Source organism: Urtica dioica, chromosome 8, assembly GCF_054948205.1.
Source record: "Urtica dioica subsp. dioica isolate 48M chromosome 8, U.dioica_male_clone48M_v1_H2, whole genome shotgun sequence".
In the NCBI taxonomy this organism is placed as follows: domain Eukaryota; kingdom Viridiplantae; phylum Streptophyta; class Magnoliopsida; order Rosales; family Urticaceae; genus Urtica; species Urtica dioica.
Genome location: NC_142763.1, coordinates 13,941,030 through 13,955,793, shown reverse-complemented (window position 1 = coordinate 13,955,793; position 14,764 = coordinate 13,941,030). Strand labels below are relative to the sequence as shown.

The window sequence follows — 14,764 nt, the reverse complement described above, 5'->3', positions numbered from 1 at the left end:
CAACGTTCGTCTCCCCTCGCAACACGTCTCTCTTCCTTCCTCGGCAACTCGAGCAACCACGAAAGTTTCTATCACTAAATCACTCGAGAGAAAAGGAATTAGTGTGTGGGCACTTTTAAACACTACGACTTAAGAACGAGTCTTGAAGTCGCAGAGCTAAACACTAGGTCAAATGAAGACCTAGGTGCCAAAACAAAAACGAAAAATAACTAGAGAGAGAGAGAGAGAATCGGCCACCACAAGGTCTAGAGAGAGAAGCTCTCAATCTCTAACTTATGTGGAATGCATAGAATGAGAGGAATGAGGGTCATATTTATAGGAGAAGAGTTGGCCTTGGAAAGAAGTAGTTTCCTCTTATTTTTCAAGTCTTTATGAGGAAATCTTATTTCCCCTTTTTCCCTTGCTTTGCACGTCCAACATAGGCTTCAATAAGCCTTGGATTTATTTCTTCATTTAGTCTTTGCTCTCTCCTTGCTCATTTGGCCGAAATTCTAGTTTCCTCATAGAGGAAATTTGTTTCCTCTTTTTCTTTTGGCAAGTATCTTGATACATTTATGCACAAAATAATTTCTCTTTCTTTGGATATGTTGGGCGCCTAAGTCCTTCTAGAAAGAGCTTCTAGAAGCTTTTTCATTTGTTCATGACAACATGAAAAATGCCCATTAAGAATTTTCAATAAAATTCTTATGAAATGAAATTAATCCACAAGGCCCAATTAAACTTACTTGGCCGAGTGATGTTAAGTCATCAAATGACCTTGTCAAAAAATTTATTGACATCCTATGTCTCAAAAGACAAAAATACTATTTTGACAATTTTCGTTCTTGTTTTGACTTAGCTTCCAGTTTAACTATTCCTACTCGATGTGATTCGTGACAGTGACCTCATGGATCCAAATGAACAAAGCTTGAGCTAAACACTCGGACTCAAAAGTTCACAAAACTTTTTCCAAGTTTAGCTTAATGTCAACTGACTCCACTAAAGAGTTGACATTGAAAATCTCTCGGTTCAATTGAATTTATTTTCTACTCAAGAATTCAACCTAATTGTAATGAGTGGATCCACAGAATATTATCAGTGTTTACCCTTCATGAATATCATCAACTAGTCGGGATTTACAAAATTACCATTTTACCCTTCTAGATGTTATTTCCTCAACTCCTTTGTCGCTTGTGAATAAGTTAGAAACAATGTATTGACGAGGAGCTAACGAGTCACATTGTTTCATCCAAAAAGAGTCAAGACTCAATTTGGACACTGACCAGTTCATTTATTCACACTCCAAGGGACAAAGCACGAGGTGATATACATTGCATTTCAGCAATCTTGTACATAAATTCCATATCTATGAGAACTTCACAAAGTTACTTATGACATTCTCACAACTTAGTACTTCACCAATAGGCCTTGTTCGGAATCACATAGTGAGTCCGAACTCTGACTTTCTCAAATGAGAATACGTAAGGTGTGAAATGGCATGTCTCATTTCAGGATTAAGGTAAGCACGATGCAATTCATACGTAGTGACTTCGAGACATAAGAGGTTAAATGGTTTGTTCTTATCTTGTCTCTAGAAGTGCACTGGTCAGTTCAGTACCTTCGGAAGATACCTAGAAGAACTATAGAGTCTCCAACTCTCAATGCCTCATAACCAGACATCATAGATTTTTCTAACAATCATACTGAGGTCAATAGTCTTTTGACCCTTAGATTGCGAATATATCGTTTTAAGCAAACTACGAAGAGTTTGTTCATGCAAATCTACATTTGTCTCTTCGCAAGTTGTTAAGTTTGTTTATGAACTAAAGACTAATGTTTTATCATAAAGCTTCAAACAGACAAGGGAGAATGAATGAACGTTTCAACTTTTTATTAATGAATAAGCAATTACAAGCAAGAGTCTTCATGAGACTTTATTACATCAAATATACAATATAAGGATTACAACTCTTCTTGTGGGCACCATTGACAACATCTTATACATTCACGAAGTCTAATAAGTCAGATTCTCAAATCCGTCTTATTTATCAGAAAATCGGAACTAAACAACGTGTTTTAGTTTATTTGTTTCGCGTGGTAGGAAAAGACACAAGTACACTGTTAAGTTGCTTGAACAACTTTTTGACGCTTTGACTTGAACAACCATGTTACAATTTACTTTGTCAAACATAACTATTCCACAAAAGGTCCAATAGATAGCATGGTGGATTTTAGATTTAACCCAGAGGTCCCAGACACCACAATTATTTATAAAATAAATAAAATAGAAACTTAACTAACCAAGATAATAAAATAAGTACTTAGCAACAAATTACAACCACCAATCATCAAGAATAATATTTTTTTATTATCAAATTAACAGCAAGTACACGCCAATACAAACGTAAACAAGAAGACAAAAACATGAAAAGAAAACGAAACAAAGTATGTAGTGTAGTTTTTATGTAATTCACGTCCTCTAAAAATAAAATAAAAAAAATCACGGAATATGTATGTTATTCATACTGTTTTTCTACTCATCAACTCATACTTTTACACGCACGATACATCAGTGATCACACCCTTGCAAACTAAAATTGAAGGGGGAACAACACGTATATTATTTATTAGAAAACCTTAAAAAAAAAACGTAAAAAAAAAATCAAAATTTCAAAGGAACACCGTCCAAATCAGGAGCAACATTCTTTTTAACCTTAAAACCATACTGTTTTCTCTTCACACCCTTCCCTTTCGCCCCAACACACTCGATTCCAAACCCGAAATCCCCCGAGCCCGAAACGGTGCGACTCGGCTCCAGCTCGCGCGTGGCGGGCACCCGCGAGTGGGGAGAGAGCCACTTGGACGCCACGTAGTCGCGTTTCCTCCACGGCGGGACCGGCATTCCTCTCTTGTTCAGGCTCTGCTTCGCTGCGTCCGAGACCACGGAGACGATCTCCTTCAACCGCTCCGATTTCCCCACGAAGACACGTGGAAGCGCCTGGATGATTTTTCTGTAGGCCTTGGTGGGACAAGCGATCTCGAATTGCGATCTGAAGTCCACGTCGACTATCATCCTCTCGCCGTCCACAATCACGTCTATGTACTCGTATTCACCTGATCATCAATTAATCAAAGACTCAAATCCCTAATTACTTTGTCGTTACTTTTTTTAAATTTTTTTTTAATATATGGATTAAAAATATTACCAGGAGCGGGAAACGAGGGAGACTTTTCCCAGCGGGATTTGCAAAGTGAAGCGTCGTAACCGATTGCCAATAATCCATCGTTGACCGTGCTTCTGAAGATTCCGTCTCTGCGCTTAGAAAGCTTGTTGTTCTTCTCGACGATCCTCTCTGCATCAGCCAGCAAATTCCCCTCGGGAACGCTCGAGCACTGAACCAAGCTCTGATCAGAGAGAAGAAGAAAAAATAGGTCAAAGTCAAACATTTGTGTATAGAACAGAAACTAAATTAGGATTTCTCTGAACTACGGTTTAATTAATCAACCTCGAAATCTTCACGGCTTTCCACGAACTTCACAGCGATATGATCCAAACCGTCCTCCAAATATTCGGAAAACGCCACAGAGGAAATCTGCCTCTGATCGGTGGAGTTTCCCTCGAAGAAGCTTTGAACCATCATCGACAAGCGAACCGAGCTCGCCTCCGAATTTCCGATGTAACCTTCGGATTTTCCCGGTGTCATCACGGGAGCGATTTTAAACATGATTGGTGTGAATTGACGATCGAAGAGCGGCTTGGACCGCGACTTCATCGGCGGCGCGTGGAAATCCATCGGCTGGATATTCATCCCGAACTATGATCGTCGTAAAAATAACGTAAACAAAAAAAAAAAAAAAAAAACCTCCGAATTTCTAAATTGATCTTCCGAAAACCGGTGCAGTGTTTTTCAGATTCCAGGGATCGCAAACAAAAATCTCGCAAGTTATAAAAAAGCTAATTGCTAAACCAAGTATGGAATGACTTTGAAACTCTGCCAAGTTAAATAGCTAAGGCTCGTACGTCACCGATTTTATCTATTTTGACGATTGAGCCTATATTTTCATTCGCAGTCGATCGTCAAGGCAAGGCAAGATAACGAAAGATGGGGAAAGAAGGGAAGAAAGATAAAGTCATTACCGTGGGATTATGGGTTTCATTGACTTGCCATAAAGAGACAAAGATTATAATCGTACAAGCATACTCAGAACTTAGGCTAGCTGCCACGTGTCATTCGGCCTGTTTCGAATTTATCCACACTTGTATAGGTGTCCAAACAGTATTGGGGGTTGACTTTGTCATATCAATGAGTTGACGGATAAACGACGGCGTTTCTATCAGTGCCGGAGTATATGATAACGATAAAAACTACTTTTGTTTTCGGGTACCGAAAGTACCCTTGTTGGTTTCGAAAAAGGATAAGGATCTTGTGGATACTCACCACCACGTGTGTGATGTGAAGGCTGTTTGCTTACACGTTTCATCTCATGGACATTATTTTTGGAAAGATCAAGGAAAATGAAAAAGATTTAATATGAGTGATATAGTACTAAGTGTAAACAATTTCTTGAGCCCCAAGCATCTAGTTTTAGTGGTAGAGGAACCTTTGAAGTCGGCTCCTGTGTAAAAGATGGGTTCAATATTCCGAAATAGCGATTTGTCACAATTATATGATTTTTAAAAAAAAAAAAAAAAAAAAACTATAATATGAGTTTAAATGTTCCATATAACTAAATATATAAAATGTATAAATAAAAAAAATAAATAAGTTAGATAATTTCGAGTTATGATTACCTGGAGGAGGACCTAAACGAGATCCTCTCAAACGACGAAATTAGAGGAGGTAGGAGCAGTGGCGGACCCACGTTGAAGGCCCAAGAGGCCTGGGCCTCCCCCCCACCCCCCAAAAAAAAATTCAGGCTTAAATTTTTTTTTTTTTTTTCCGGCCAAAATTCAGTTTTGCCCCCCCCCTCTGAGTCTGGATCCGCCACTGGGTAGGAGCAAGGTTTTAAATGATTTTTAAATATCTTCGTTTTGAGCCTATTGATTTATAAAAAATTGATGTTATGTCATTATTTCATAAACAACGAAAATTGTAGTTGTTATATTAAATTTCCCCAAATGAGAATAAAAGCTATGGATAGCCTAGTGGTATTGGCTGAAGGACTAAAGAGGATGGTCTCCGGAAATCTTGGCAGACACAAAGATTCATTATGCATTCGCCACATCATCCGTCCAGCTCACCCTCTCTCCTGCCAATCTTATTACCACATAACGATGTCATCCGCCATGTTTATTTCTATCCACCCAGTGTTGTTGCTTGTCCAAGAGCATAAAAACACCCAAAATTCGCCGCCCAACCAAATCACTCAAAACCCCTCTCAGCACTTCAAAACTCTATAAATACCCCATTCATTTCATCATTTTCTCTCGAGAAAGGAAAAACTAGATAAACCCATGAAAATATTTCCCCCACTTCTCTCTCTAGATTTTTCTCAAACAACATTTTTCTATAATAAACAAATAGAAAAATCACTCCACTCACACAATAAAAACACAAAAAGAGAAATAATCACTTACATTCTCTATAGATTGGAAGAGATAATATTTACTCTCTCAAACACTTTCTCTCACAAACTAAAGGCGACAAAGCCAAATTACATTTCCCTCTCTAAAAGTGTCCAAGAGCTTGAGAAATTAATTCTCATGCTCTTCACTTAGTAAGAGGAAAATCTCATCGATCCGCTATCCGATTTCAAGATCCTCTGAAGCTCTTGGACGCGTTAGGTATTGTCTTAACATTCCTCAAGCCATTTGGAACCTTGAAGAGTGACTTCTATTCCCAAATCACGATTCACAGATTTCTCTAAAGCTCTCGGATGTTTTGAGCCTTGTCCTACAGTTCTCTGAGCCCTTTGGAATCTCGATAGTGATTTTGGTCCCATCCTAGACAAGGCACGTGACTATTCCAAGCGACAAATATTGAATCCAAAAAACGGATTGACTAATGATATGTCAATTGTAGTTGAAAAATTGCATTGAAAAATTATAACAAACAAAGACTTGCGTATAAAAAATATTAACATATCGATAAAAAAATCAAATGAAAAAATATTGCATAATATATTAAATATATATGTACATATATTTTTCAATTTTTGAACTTGTGAAATATAAAATATTTAAATTATAATATATATATATATATATATTTAATAAGTTATATGTATTTTTTAAGGGTAGGGAAGCAAACTAGCCCATTAAAATTATAAATTTTGCACTTTAGCCTTGTTATGCCATTATTTCTCTTTTGACTGGTTGATAGGTCTTGTAAAGTTGTGCTGAGTCGTCTTGTATTTAATTGGCTGACTATAAATAGCTCTTTGAAATGTTAACGCTGAGAATCATTTCAATACAATCTCTCGGATTCCCTTTTCCGATTCTCTGTTTCCATCAATCAAGCATTTGGTTAATTATTTGTCCATGAACTTATATTAACAGTAGTTAAAATCTCATATTTCCCTTGTGGTTGCTCCCACTATACTCACCTTTTCTTTGCTAACGTCCGCTGAAGGGAACGTTGTTAGGAAGTGGATGAGCGCAGTAGGGGATACCAAGAGATAGATAAACAACCGATCAATTAAGCACAAGTTCATAACATGTTCTGAAATATCAGATGCGAGATTCAGAATAACAGAGAATTAGCGCTAAGAACTACCCAACACAGCATTACAAAAGCTTAAACTAAATGGCAACAAGCACATTACCCATCTAACACTATCTACCACAAAAGACATAGGAGAGACAAAAGAGATAATCACACAGAACAAAATGAGGTAAACCAAGTTTTAAAAAGTCGTTCATTCCTTGGAGGTCTTGTTGATGAGGGATTTGTGGATGTGAGGTATGACTCCGCCTCCGGCGATGGTGCCCTTGATGAGAGTGTCGAGCTCTTCGTCCCCGCGGATGGCGAGCTGAAGATGCCTCGGCGTGATTCTCTTCACCTTCAAATCTTTGCTTGCGTTCCCGGCGAGCTCGAGAACCTCGGCGGTCAAATACTCGAGGATCGAGGCCAAGTACACAGCCGCGGTCGCACCGACTCTCCCGTGGGACGCGATTCTCATCTTCAGGTGCCTGTGTATCCGACCCACCGGGAACTGAACAACCACATCCAAAAAACAAAAAAAACAAGGGTGTTAATTGATAAAGTGTCACCTTGAGAACTTGTACTTTGTTTCAATGATGATTGTTGTGTTAATTTATGTCAAGTATAGATGTTATTCGCTTTCAAATCATCTTGAAACATGAATATATTAACATGTATAGACTATTAATGTTGATTTTAAAAAAAATTGCATGTTTATTGACAAGATGCATAGAAACCATGCATACAGTAAAATGTGTCATTTATCTTTTGACAGTCAAGACTGAATGCTAATGCTCTGTGATTTTATTTTGCTTTCAAAATCGTTATGTAAAATTATTAGCATGCATTCGCCAAAGTGAGTGACAAACAAACATACAGCACTGACAGATAATAATCTCATGCTCACAATTACATACAACATAAACTCAAATAAAAATAAAAATTGATTTGACTCCTATATAAATATATATATATATATATATATATATATATATGGAGAAAAGAGTTATACCTGAATACCAGCACGGGATGAGCGGGAAATGGGCTTCTTCTTGTCCTTGTCCTTATCTTTGTTCGCAGCTGTTGTCTTCGCTGCCACAAGCCCTTTTCCTCCTTTGCCCGCCATTTCTGAGACACAAAACGAAATTGATTCCCAAGTTTAAACCTTCACGACAAATCACAGAAAAAAAAAAAAAAAAAACGTTCTTCAAATGAAACCACAAAATTCGTAACAATATATTATAGTTGAATAAAGAAAAAAGCATAACTGAAATCCGGAGAAAAAAAAAAATAACAGAACCAGGCGTAAAAGTCGTTACGAAGCAAAATTTCAGATCTGCAGAAAAAAAAAAAGAAAAAAAAGAAAAAAAAAATCGACCAAAATATTCACCTGAATTTCCCAGTACTTAAAACAGAAGTAGATTCGGACTCGAACAATTCTTCCCAAACATACACATCTACAAAAATTACAGATCTTGCGAAAGAGAGAGAGAGAGAGAGAGAGAGAGAGAGAGAGAGAGAGAGAGAGAGAGAGACCTTAAGCCGGAGTGAGACCGAGAAGCAGTGCAGAGAGCGGGAAAATGAGAGGGAAAAGAAAAGAGGAAATGGGTGAGATTTGATTTGATGGGGGCTTGGAAAAGAGCGGGTGCTAAATTTAAGGCGGTCTCTTATGGTTTGGTTGCTTTTTGAATTGTAAACGACACCAATTGGCGGTTTCTTTTTAGTGGGAATCTCAATTTTCGTTCCAATTTCAAAATTTCCTTCTCCTCCAATACTCTACTGTCATTAGGTGTACGCGGGCTAATTTCAAGTTTCACATTTCAGATATCGGCCCAGGCCCATCAAACTATTTTTCAGGCTCAGAGACATTAATGACACCCAGATATTCTAGAAAACACTGGCTTACTTTTATGGTTTTATCTTCTCGATTTATGCATATTTTCTTATTAAAAATATTATTTTATCTCCAGAGTTTCAGATATAAGTTTATAACAAAGATTAAAATCTCGCATCTCGCGGTCGTACCGCACTTTTTTTTTGGGGTATCTCGTCTCGTACCGTGGTATCTCGTGGTATTTGATGAACGTTCGGGGTATCTCGTACTGTGTGGTATACCGCATTTCGCGGGATATACCGCAAAAAAAAGGGTATTCCGCGGGGTATTTGAACAACTTTTTAATTATGATTTTGTATAAGTTTAGGATACACAATCTATATAAATTTTAGAATAAAGTTTACAAAATTCCAGACATGAAATAAATTACTACCTAAATTCGAATTTAAAAATAAACCATTTCAAAATCAAAACGACTTCAAGATTAACAACATATAATTCAAAGGGAAAATAACACATGTATACCCTGTGTTTTAGTGAAATGTCGAGTTTAACCCTCGGTTTTCAAAAATGTCGAGTTCATACCATCTGTTTAACTAAAATGACGAAATTATACCTTCTGTTTAACTAAAATGACGAAATTATACCATGAAATAGACAACAGTGTCACAAATATTCTTTTTATTGATTTTTCATTGACGTTGACTATAATATTTATATATAAACACCAATTATCTTTATTCATTCGCGCCATATATGTAATTTATTTAAAAACTAAAAAAATAAACAACAATCTCTTAATCGTGAACAACACAGAAAGAGGCAAATGGGTAAACATCGATAGTTGATAGTCATCAAAATCGCATATTCGAATAGAGAATCAAGGATTTAGAGTTACAATTCGAACACGGAATGAAGTCATCTCCTAGAAGATATGAGTTTTATTATTTAATTTCAATTTAAGGCTATTTTTATTTCAAAATTGAGAATTTGAAAGTTAGGGTACTGATTTAGATTTGATTCGGTTTTTCTTATATAAGAGTTAATATCAATGAAAGGGGGATTTGTGACGCTGTTATTCATTTCAGGGTATAATTTCGTCATTTTAGTTAAACAGAGGGTATGAACTCGACATTTTTGAAAACCGAGGGTTAAACTCGACATTTAACTAAAACACATGGTATAAATGTGTTATTTTCCCTAATTTTCAAATTACCAACTAAATTCGGAATAAAATAAAACTCATCACCATTTAAATTCGGATTAACAGCAACATTTAATTAAATAAATTACTACCTAAATTCGGATTTAAAAATAAACCATTTCAAAATCAAAACGACTTCAAGATTAAGTGATTAACAACATATAATTCAAAATTTCAAATTACCAACTAAATTCGGAATAAAATAAAACTCATCACTATCAACATTAACAACATCATCAAATTATTCAAAATTACTACATACATTCGGATTATAATAATTTCATATCAATAATCCATTAAAAAATACTCAACAATCCATTCAAAATTAAAAATTAAAAAAAAAAAAAGTTTCGAACCTTACCGCGCGAGATCAGGGGTACACGGCGAGATTTGAGCACTTTTACACCTCCAGCGCGCGAGATTCGGGGGTACGCTGCGAGATCCGGCGAGATCTACGCAAATCCGGTCTTCAGCTTCGCGAGATCCGGAGGGCGAGATTCGGGGATATTAAAGACGCGAGATAGGGCGCGAGATTTCGCGAGATTTGACCAAACTCGCGAGATTTGACCAAACTCGCGAGATATACTCGTATCCCTCTCGCACCCCTCCCAAACGCGAGATCTCGCGCGAGATACCCCCATCTCGCGCGAGATTTCAAACCTTGGTTTATAAACAGTCACCAATAAGTTATAAATATTTCATTGTTTCACTTGTAGATTTTATATTTTTCACTCGTACTTTGTAATATTTTTATTTAGTTGCATAAATATACGGGTAGCTTGAAATCTGATCTCGACGAAATCTTGATAGTCTCGTTGATTTAGTTATCAATTGTATATATATTATGCGCACTTGGTCAATTAAATAGGTCTCTTAGAGCAGGTACAAAATTAACTTATTTTTCTGTTTGAAAATTGCACGAGACTTTTTATTAGGATACGAGTAAAATATTCATTGTATGAATAATTTTAGACATAATACGAATCTAGGTCAGAATGAATCTAACATTATCCTTACTAACTAAAAGAGAGCCCCAAAATACATGATACGAATTTAGGTTAGAATGAATCGAACATTATCTTACTAATTAAAAGAAAGCCCAAAAATACATGATACGAATCTAGGTTAAAATAAATCTAACATTGTTGTAAGTGATCTAAATTCTGTGTACACGTGTCTGTATCTTATGCTAAGTTGTAACTGATCAATGGTCAAGATTAAAAACTGAATTCTGTTATTTTAAACAGAGTTGACCATTTGATTAGATGGGGGTTAGCGTGAGTTGTATATACTGATATGTAAATCAAGTTCTATGTAATATAAATAGAACTTGATGAGTGCGCTAGAGATATAGATTTTACAGGGGATTCTTTGCACAGATTTTTGAGAGAGAACATCCTAGAGAGAGAAACACAGAGTGATTTGAAAAGGAAATCGATTTTGTGATTCCTGGGTTTTGGGGTGTGAAACTCTTTGTAAATTTCTTCTGAATAGTGAGACAAGGAAGCAGCTCCGACCAGTCTGGACGTAGGCAATTGCCGAACCAGGATAAATTATTGCGTATCGTGTTGATTGATTTTGGTGTTCGAGTTTGCTCGTGAAACAAGGAATCTGTTCTTGATCGTGTTTCCGAGTGTTTTTCCGCAACAATTGGTATCAGAGCCACGATCTTTTTTTCACGATGGGTCTCACAAGAGTGGAGGTGGAGCGATTCGACGGCAAGGGCGATTTTTCTCTGTGGAGGAAAAGGATGAAGGCGGTTCTGGTACAGATGAAGATCGCGAAGGCACTAGAGGGTGAAAAGGCTTTTCCGACGACAATGAGCGACTCCGACAAATCAGAAGCCCTAGAAATGGCGTACAGCACGCTCATTCTTCATCTAGGCGATAAGGTCCTCCGCGAAGTTGCTTCTGAAACAACCGCCGCCGGAATTTGGCTAAAACTCGAGAGCCTCTACATCACCAAGTCTTTGGCGAACAAAGTCTATCTCAAGGGCAAGCTACATGAATTCAAGATTTCAGAGGATCGCCCAATCTCTGAAAGTCTTGATGAATTCAACAGGCTGATAATCGATCTCGCCAATATCGAGATCAAGATCGACGAAGAAGATCAAGCCATCATGCTTTTAAATGCGCTTCCCAAATCTTTCTCTACGCTGGTTGAAGCAATGAAGTATGCTAAAGATTCGTTGTCCCTGGAAGAAGTTCAAACCGCCTTGAAGGCAAGAGAAAGAGAAGGCAAACCTGAGAAGAAACAGCAAGCTGAAGGATTACATGCCAAGCACAAGCCAAACAAGCGAGGGTTCAAGTCGAAGGGCAAAGATTCTCAGAAAAGAACTGATACAAATGATGACAAAGAATTTCCTTACAAGTGTTACCATTGTCATGAAGCAGGCCATATGAAGAAGAACTGCCCAAACAGGCACAAGACCTTTGACAAACCCAACAAGAAAGCCAACGCTGCCATAGCAGAAGAAGGATACGAAAGTGCCGAGGCATTGAACATCACTGCAGTTCAGCCACAGTCAGAATGGGTTTTGGATAGTGGATGTACTTTCCACATGACCCCTAACAGAGACTGGCTTGAAGATTATGTGAATGAAGACGGTGGACTTGTTTTGCTGGGCAACAATAAAGCTTGCAAGGTGTTTGGCCAGGGGATTATCAGAATCAAGACCACAGATGGCCATGAGAGATTTCTTGAAAAGGTCAGGTATGTTCCAGAACTTAAAAGAAACTTGATTTCCTTAGGCACTTTAGAACAATAAGGTTACAATTGGCATTCTGAAAATGGTACCTTGAAAGTGTCTAAGAATGGAAAAGTTTTCTTCACTGGACATAGAAAAAATGGTCTGTATTTTCTATCTGGTAGCACTGTTATTGGATCATCTTCAGCAATAGAAACAGAAATAGACAATCAGAGCAAGTTATGGCATCTAAGGCTGGGACATGTGAGTGAAAAAGGGATTTCTATTCTGTCAAAAGCTGGTTACTTGGGTGATAAGAAACTGAAGAACTTTGAGTTTTGTGAAGACTGCATTCTGGGAAAGGCAAACAGAGCAAGCTTTAAGAAAGCTATTCACAGGACAGAGAATATTCTTGATTATGTGCATTCTGATCTCTGGGGTCCAGCCAGAGTCAAGTCTCATGGAGGAAGCCGGTACTTCATGACCTTTGTGGATGATTACTCGAGAAGGGTCTGGGTTTTCTTGCTGAAACAGAAAAGTGATGCTCTACAAACCTTCAAGGACTGGAAAGTGCAGATTGAAACTCAAACAGGAAGAAAGATCAAGAGGCTGCGAACAGATAACGGATTAGAGTATTTCTCAGAAGATTTTAACAGCTATTGCAGAGAACAGGGTATCACGAGACATCACACCGTTGTAGCAACACCACAACAGAATGGCTTGGCTGAGAGGTTTAACAGAACAATTTTGGAACGAGTGAGATGTATGTTGATTCACTCCAAGCTTCCAAAGATCTTCTGGGCAGAAGCCGTTTCTACAGCCTGTTACCTGATAAACAGGTGCCCTTCTACAGCTTTGAATCTCAAGACACCAATGGAGATGTGGTCCAATCACAAAGTCAACTACAATTGGCTTAAAGTGTTTGGATGCACGGCATATGCACACATCAAACAAGGTAAGCTCGAACCTAGAGCTTTGAAGTGTATATTCATTGGCTATCCTGCAGGTGTTAAAGGATACAAGTTGTGGTGTTTAGAACCTGGCTACAAAAGAGTCCTCATAAGTAGAGATGTTATATTCAAAGAGAATGATTTTCAGAACAGGGCTGCCATTTCTGATGCTGATACATATTTGGAAGCTGATGAGAATGTCAGTGATAATGTTGAGGTGGAGCTTGATCCAGCAGCTGTGACAGATGAACAAGTGCAGCAACCACAAGTTCAAGACCAAGCTGATGGTTTTGAAATTGAGCAGAATGGACAAGATGGTGCTGAACCTGAGAATGATGCAGAAGAATATCAATTAGCAAGAGATAGAGTCAAAAGAGTGAATATCAGACCACCTACAAGGTATGCTCACGCTGATCTGATATCCTTTGCTTTTATGGCAGGCTCTGACATTCTAACTGAAGAGCCAAGGTCAGTAAAAGAGGCTTTGACTGGGAAAGACAAGGCTGAATGGAAAATGGCTATGAAAGAAGAGATTGATTCCTTGGCTGAAAATAAAACCTGGGAAATTGTTACAGCACCACCAGGACAAAAACTTATCGGTTCTAAGTGGGTTTTCAAACTGAAAGAGGGTATTCCTGGAGTTGAAAAGCCAAGGTTTAAGGCAAGGCTTGTAGCTAAGGGATTCACTCAAAGGGAAGGCATTGATTATAATGAGATATACTCCCCGGTAGTCAAGCACAGATCCATCAGAACCATTTTAGCTTTGACAGCACAGTTTGACTGGGAACTAGAGCAGTTAGACGTCAAAACAGCTTTCCTCTATGGCAATTTGGATGAACAAATCTATATGAAGCAGCCAGAAGGATATGAGCAAGGAGAGAACAAAGTCTGTTTATTGAAAAAATCACTTTATGGACTGAAACAGTCACCGAGGCAGTGGTACTTGAAATTTGACCAATTCATGATCACAAGTGGTTTCAACAGGAGTGAGTATGATTGGTGTGTGTACCTAAAAATTTCTGGTGATGTGTTTGTGTATCTCTTACTCTACGTAGATGACATGTTACTAGTGAGTCCAAGCAAGAGTGAAGTACTAAAGATGAAGTCAAGGCTAAAGTCAGTGTTTCAAATGAAGGATTTGGGACCAGCTAAGCGAATCCTGGGAATGGAGATAAAAAGGGACAGAGACAAGGGAAGGTTAAGTCTCTATCAAAGCCATTATCTCACTAAAGTTGTAGAAAAGTTTGATATGATTTCTGCGAAGTCTGTGTCTACTCCTTTGGCACAACATTTCAAACTATCTACAGAACAAAGACCGAGCAACGATGAAGAAAGAGCACAGATGAGCAAGATTCCATATGCTAGTGCTGTGGGCAGTATAATGTACTCTATGGTCTGCTCTAGGCCAGATTTGGCACATGCTGTCTCAATGGTTAGCAGGTTCATGTCGGAACCAGGGAAAGAACA

General features: G+C 37.9%; 3 protein-coding genes across 9 annotated transcripts in view; 1 reads left to right on the top strand and 2 right to left on the bottom strand.

Moving 5' to 3' along the window:
* LOC149388368 (tryptophan synthase alpha chain-like) overlaps positions 1-14,764 on the top strand; it is a 19,020-nt gene that overhangs the window by 1,536 nt on the left and 2,720 nt on the right. The window lies entirely within an intron of this gene.
* On the bottom strand, positions 2,328-4,117 carry LOC149388370 (DNA-directed RNA polymerase subunit beta-beta protein, putative (DUF506)). Of its 2 annotated transcripts, XM_089624149.1 has the most exons (4): positions 4,001-4,117; positions 3,486-3,776; positions 3,186-3,384; positions 2,328-3,093 (listed from the first exon to the last, which is right to left on the bottom strand). In XM_089624149.1, exons 2-4 carry the CDS (start codon positions 3,771-3,773, stop codon positions 2,642-2,644), a joined length of 939 nt encoding a protein of 312 aa, XP_089480275.1. In that variant the 5' UTR covers positions 3,774-3,776; positions 4,001-4,117; the 3' UTR covers positions 2,328-2,641. The 2 variants fall into 2 exon arrangements, with proteins under 2 accessions (XP_089480275.1, XP_089480274.1); XM_089624148.1 differs by having other exon boundaries at positions 3,486-4,113.
* LOC149388369 (histone H2A variant 1) lies at positions 6,599-8,316 on the bottom strand. Of its 4 annotated transcripts, none has more exons than XM_089624153.1 (3): positions 8,160-8,316; positions 7,636-7,751; positions 6,599-7,134 (listed from the first exon to the last, which is right to left on the bottom strand). In XM_089624153.1, exons 2-3 carry the CDS (start codon positions 7,747-7,749, stop codon positions 6,838-6,840), a joined length of 411 nt encoding a protein of 136 aa, XP_089480279.1. In that variant the 5' UTR covers positions 7,750-7,751; positions 8,160-8,316; the 3' UTR covers positions 6,599-6,837. The 4 variants fall into 4 exon arrangements, with proteins under 4 accessions (XP_089480279.1, XP_089480280.1, XP_089480281.1 ...); XM_089624154.1 differs by having other exon boundaries at positions 7,636-7,788; positions 8,160-8,287; XM_089624155.1 differs by lacking the exon at positions 8,160-8,316 and adding an exon at positions 8,014-8,152.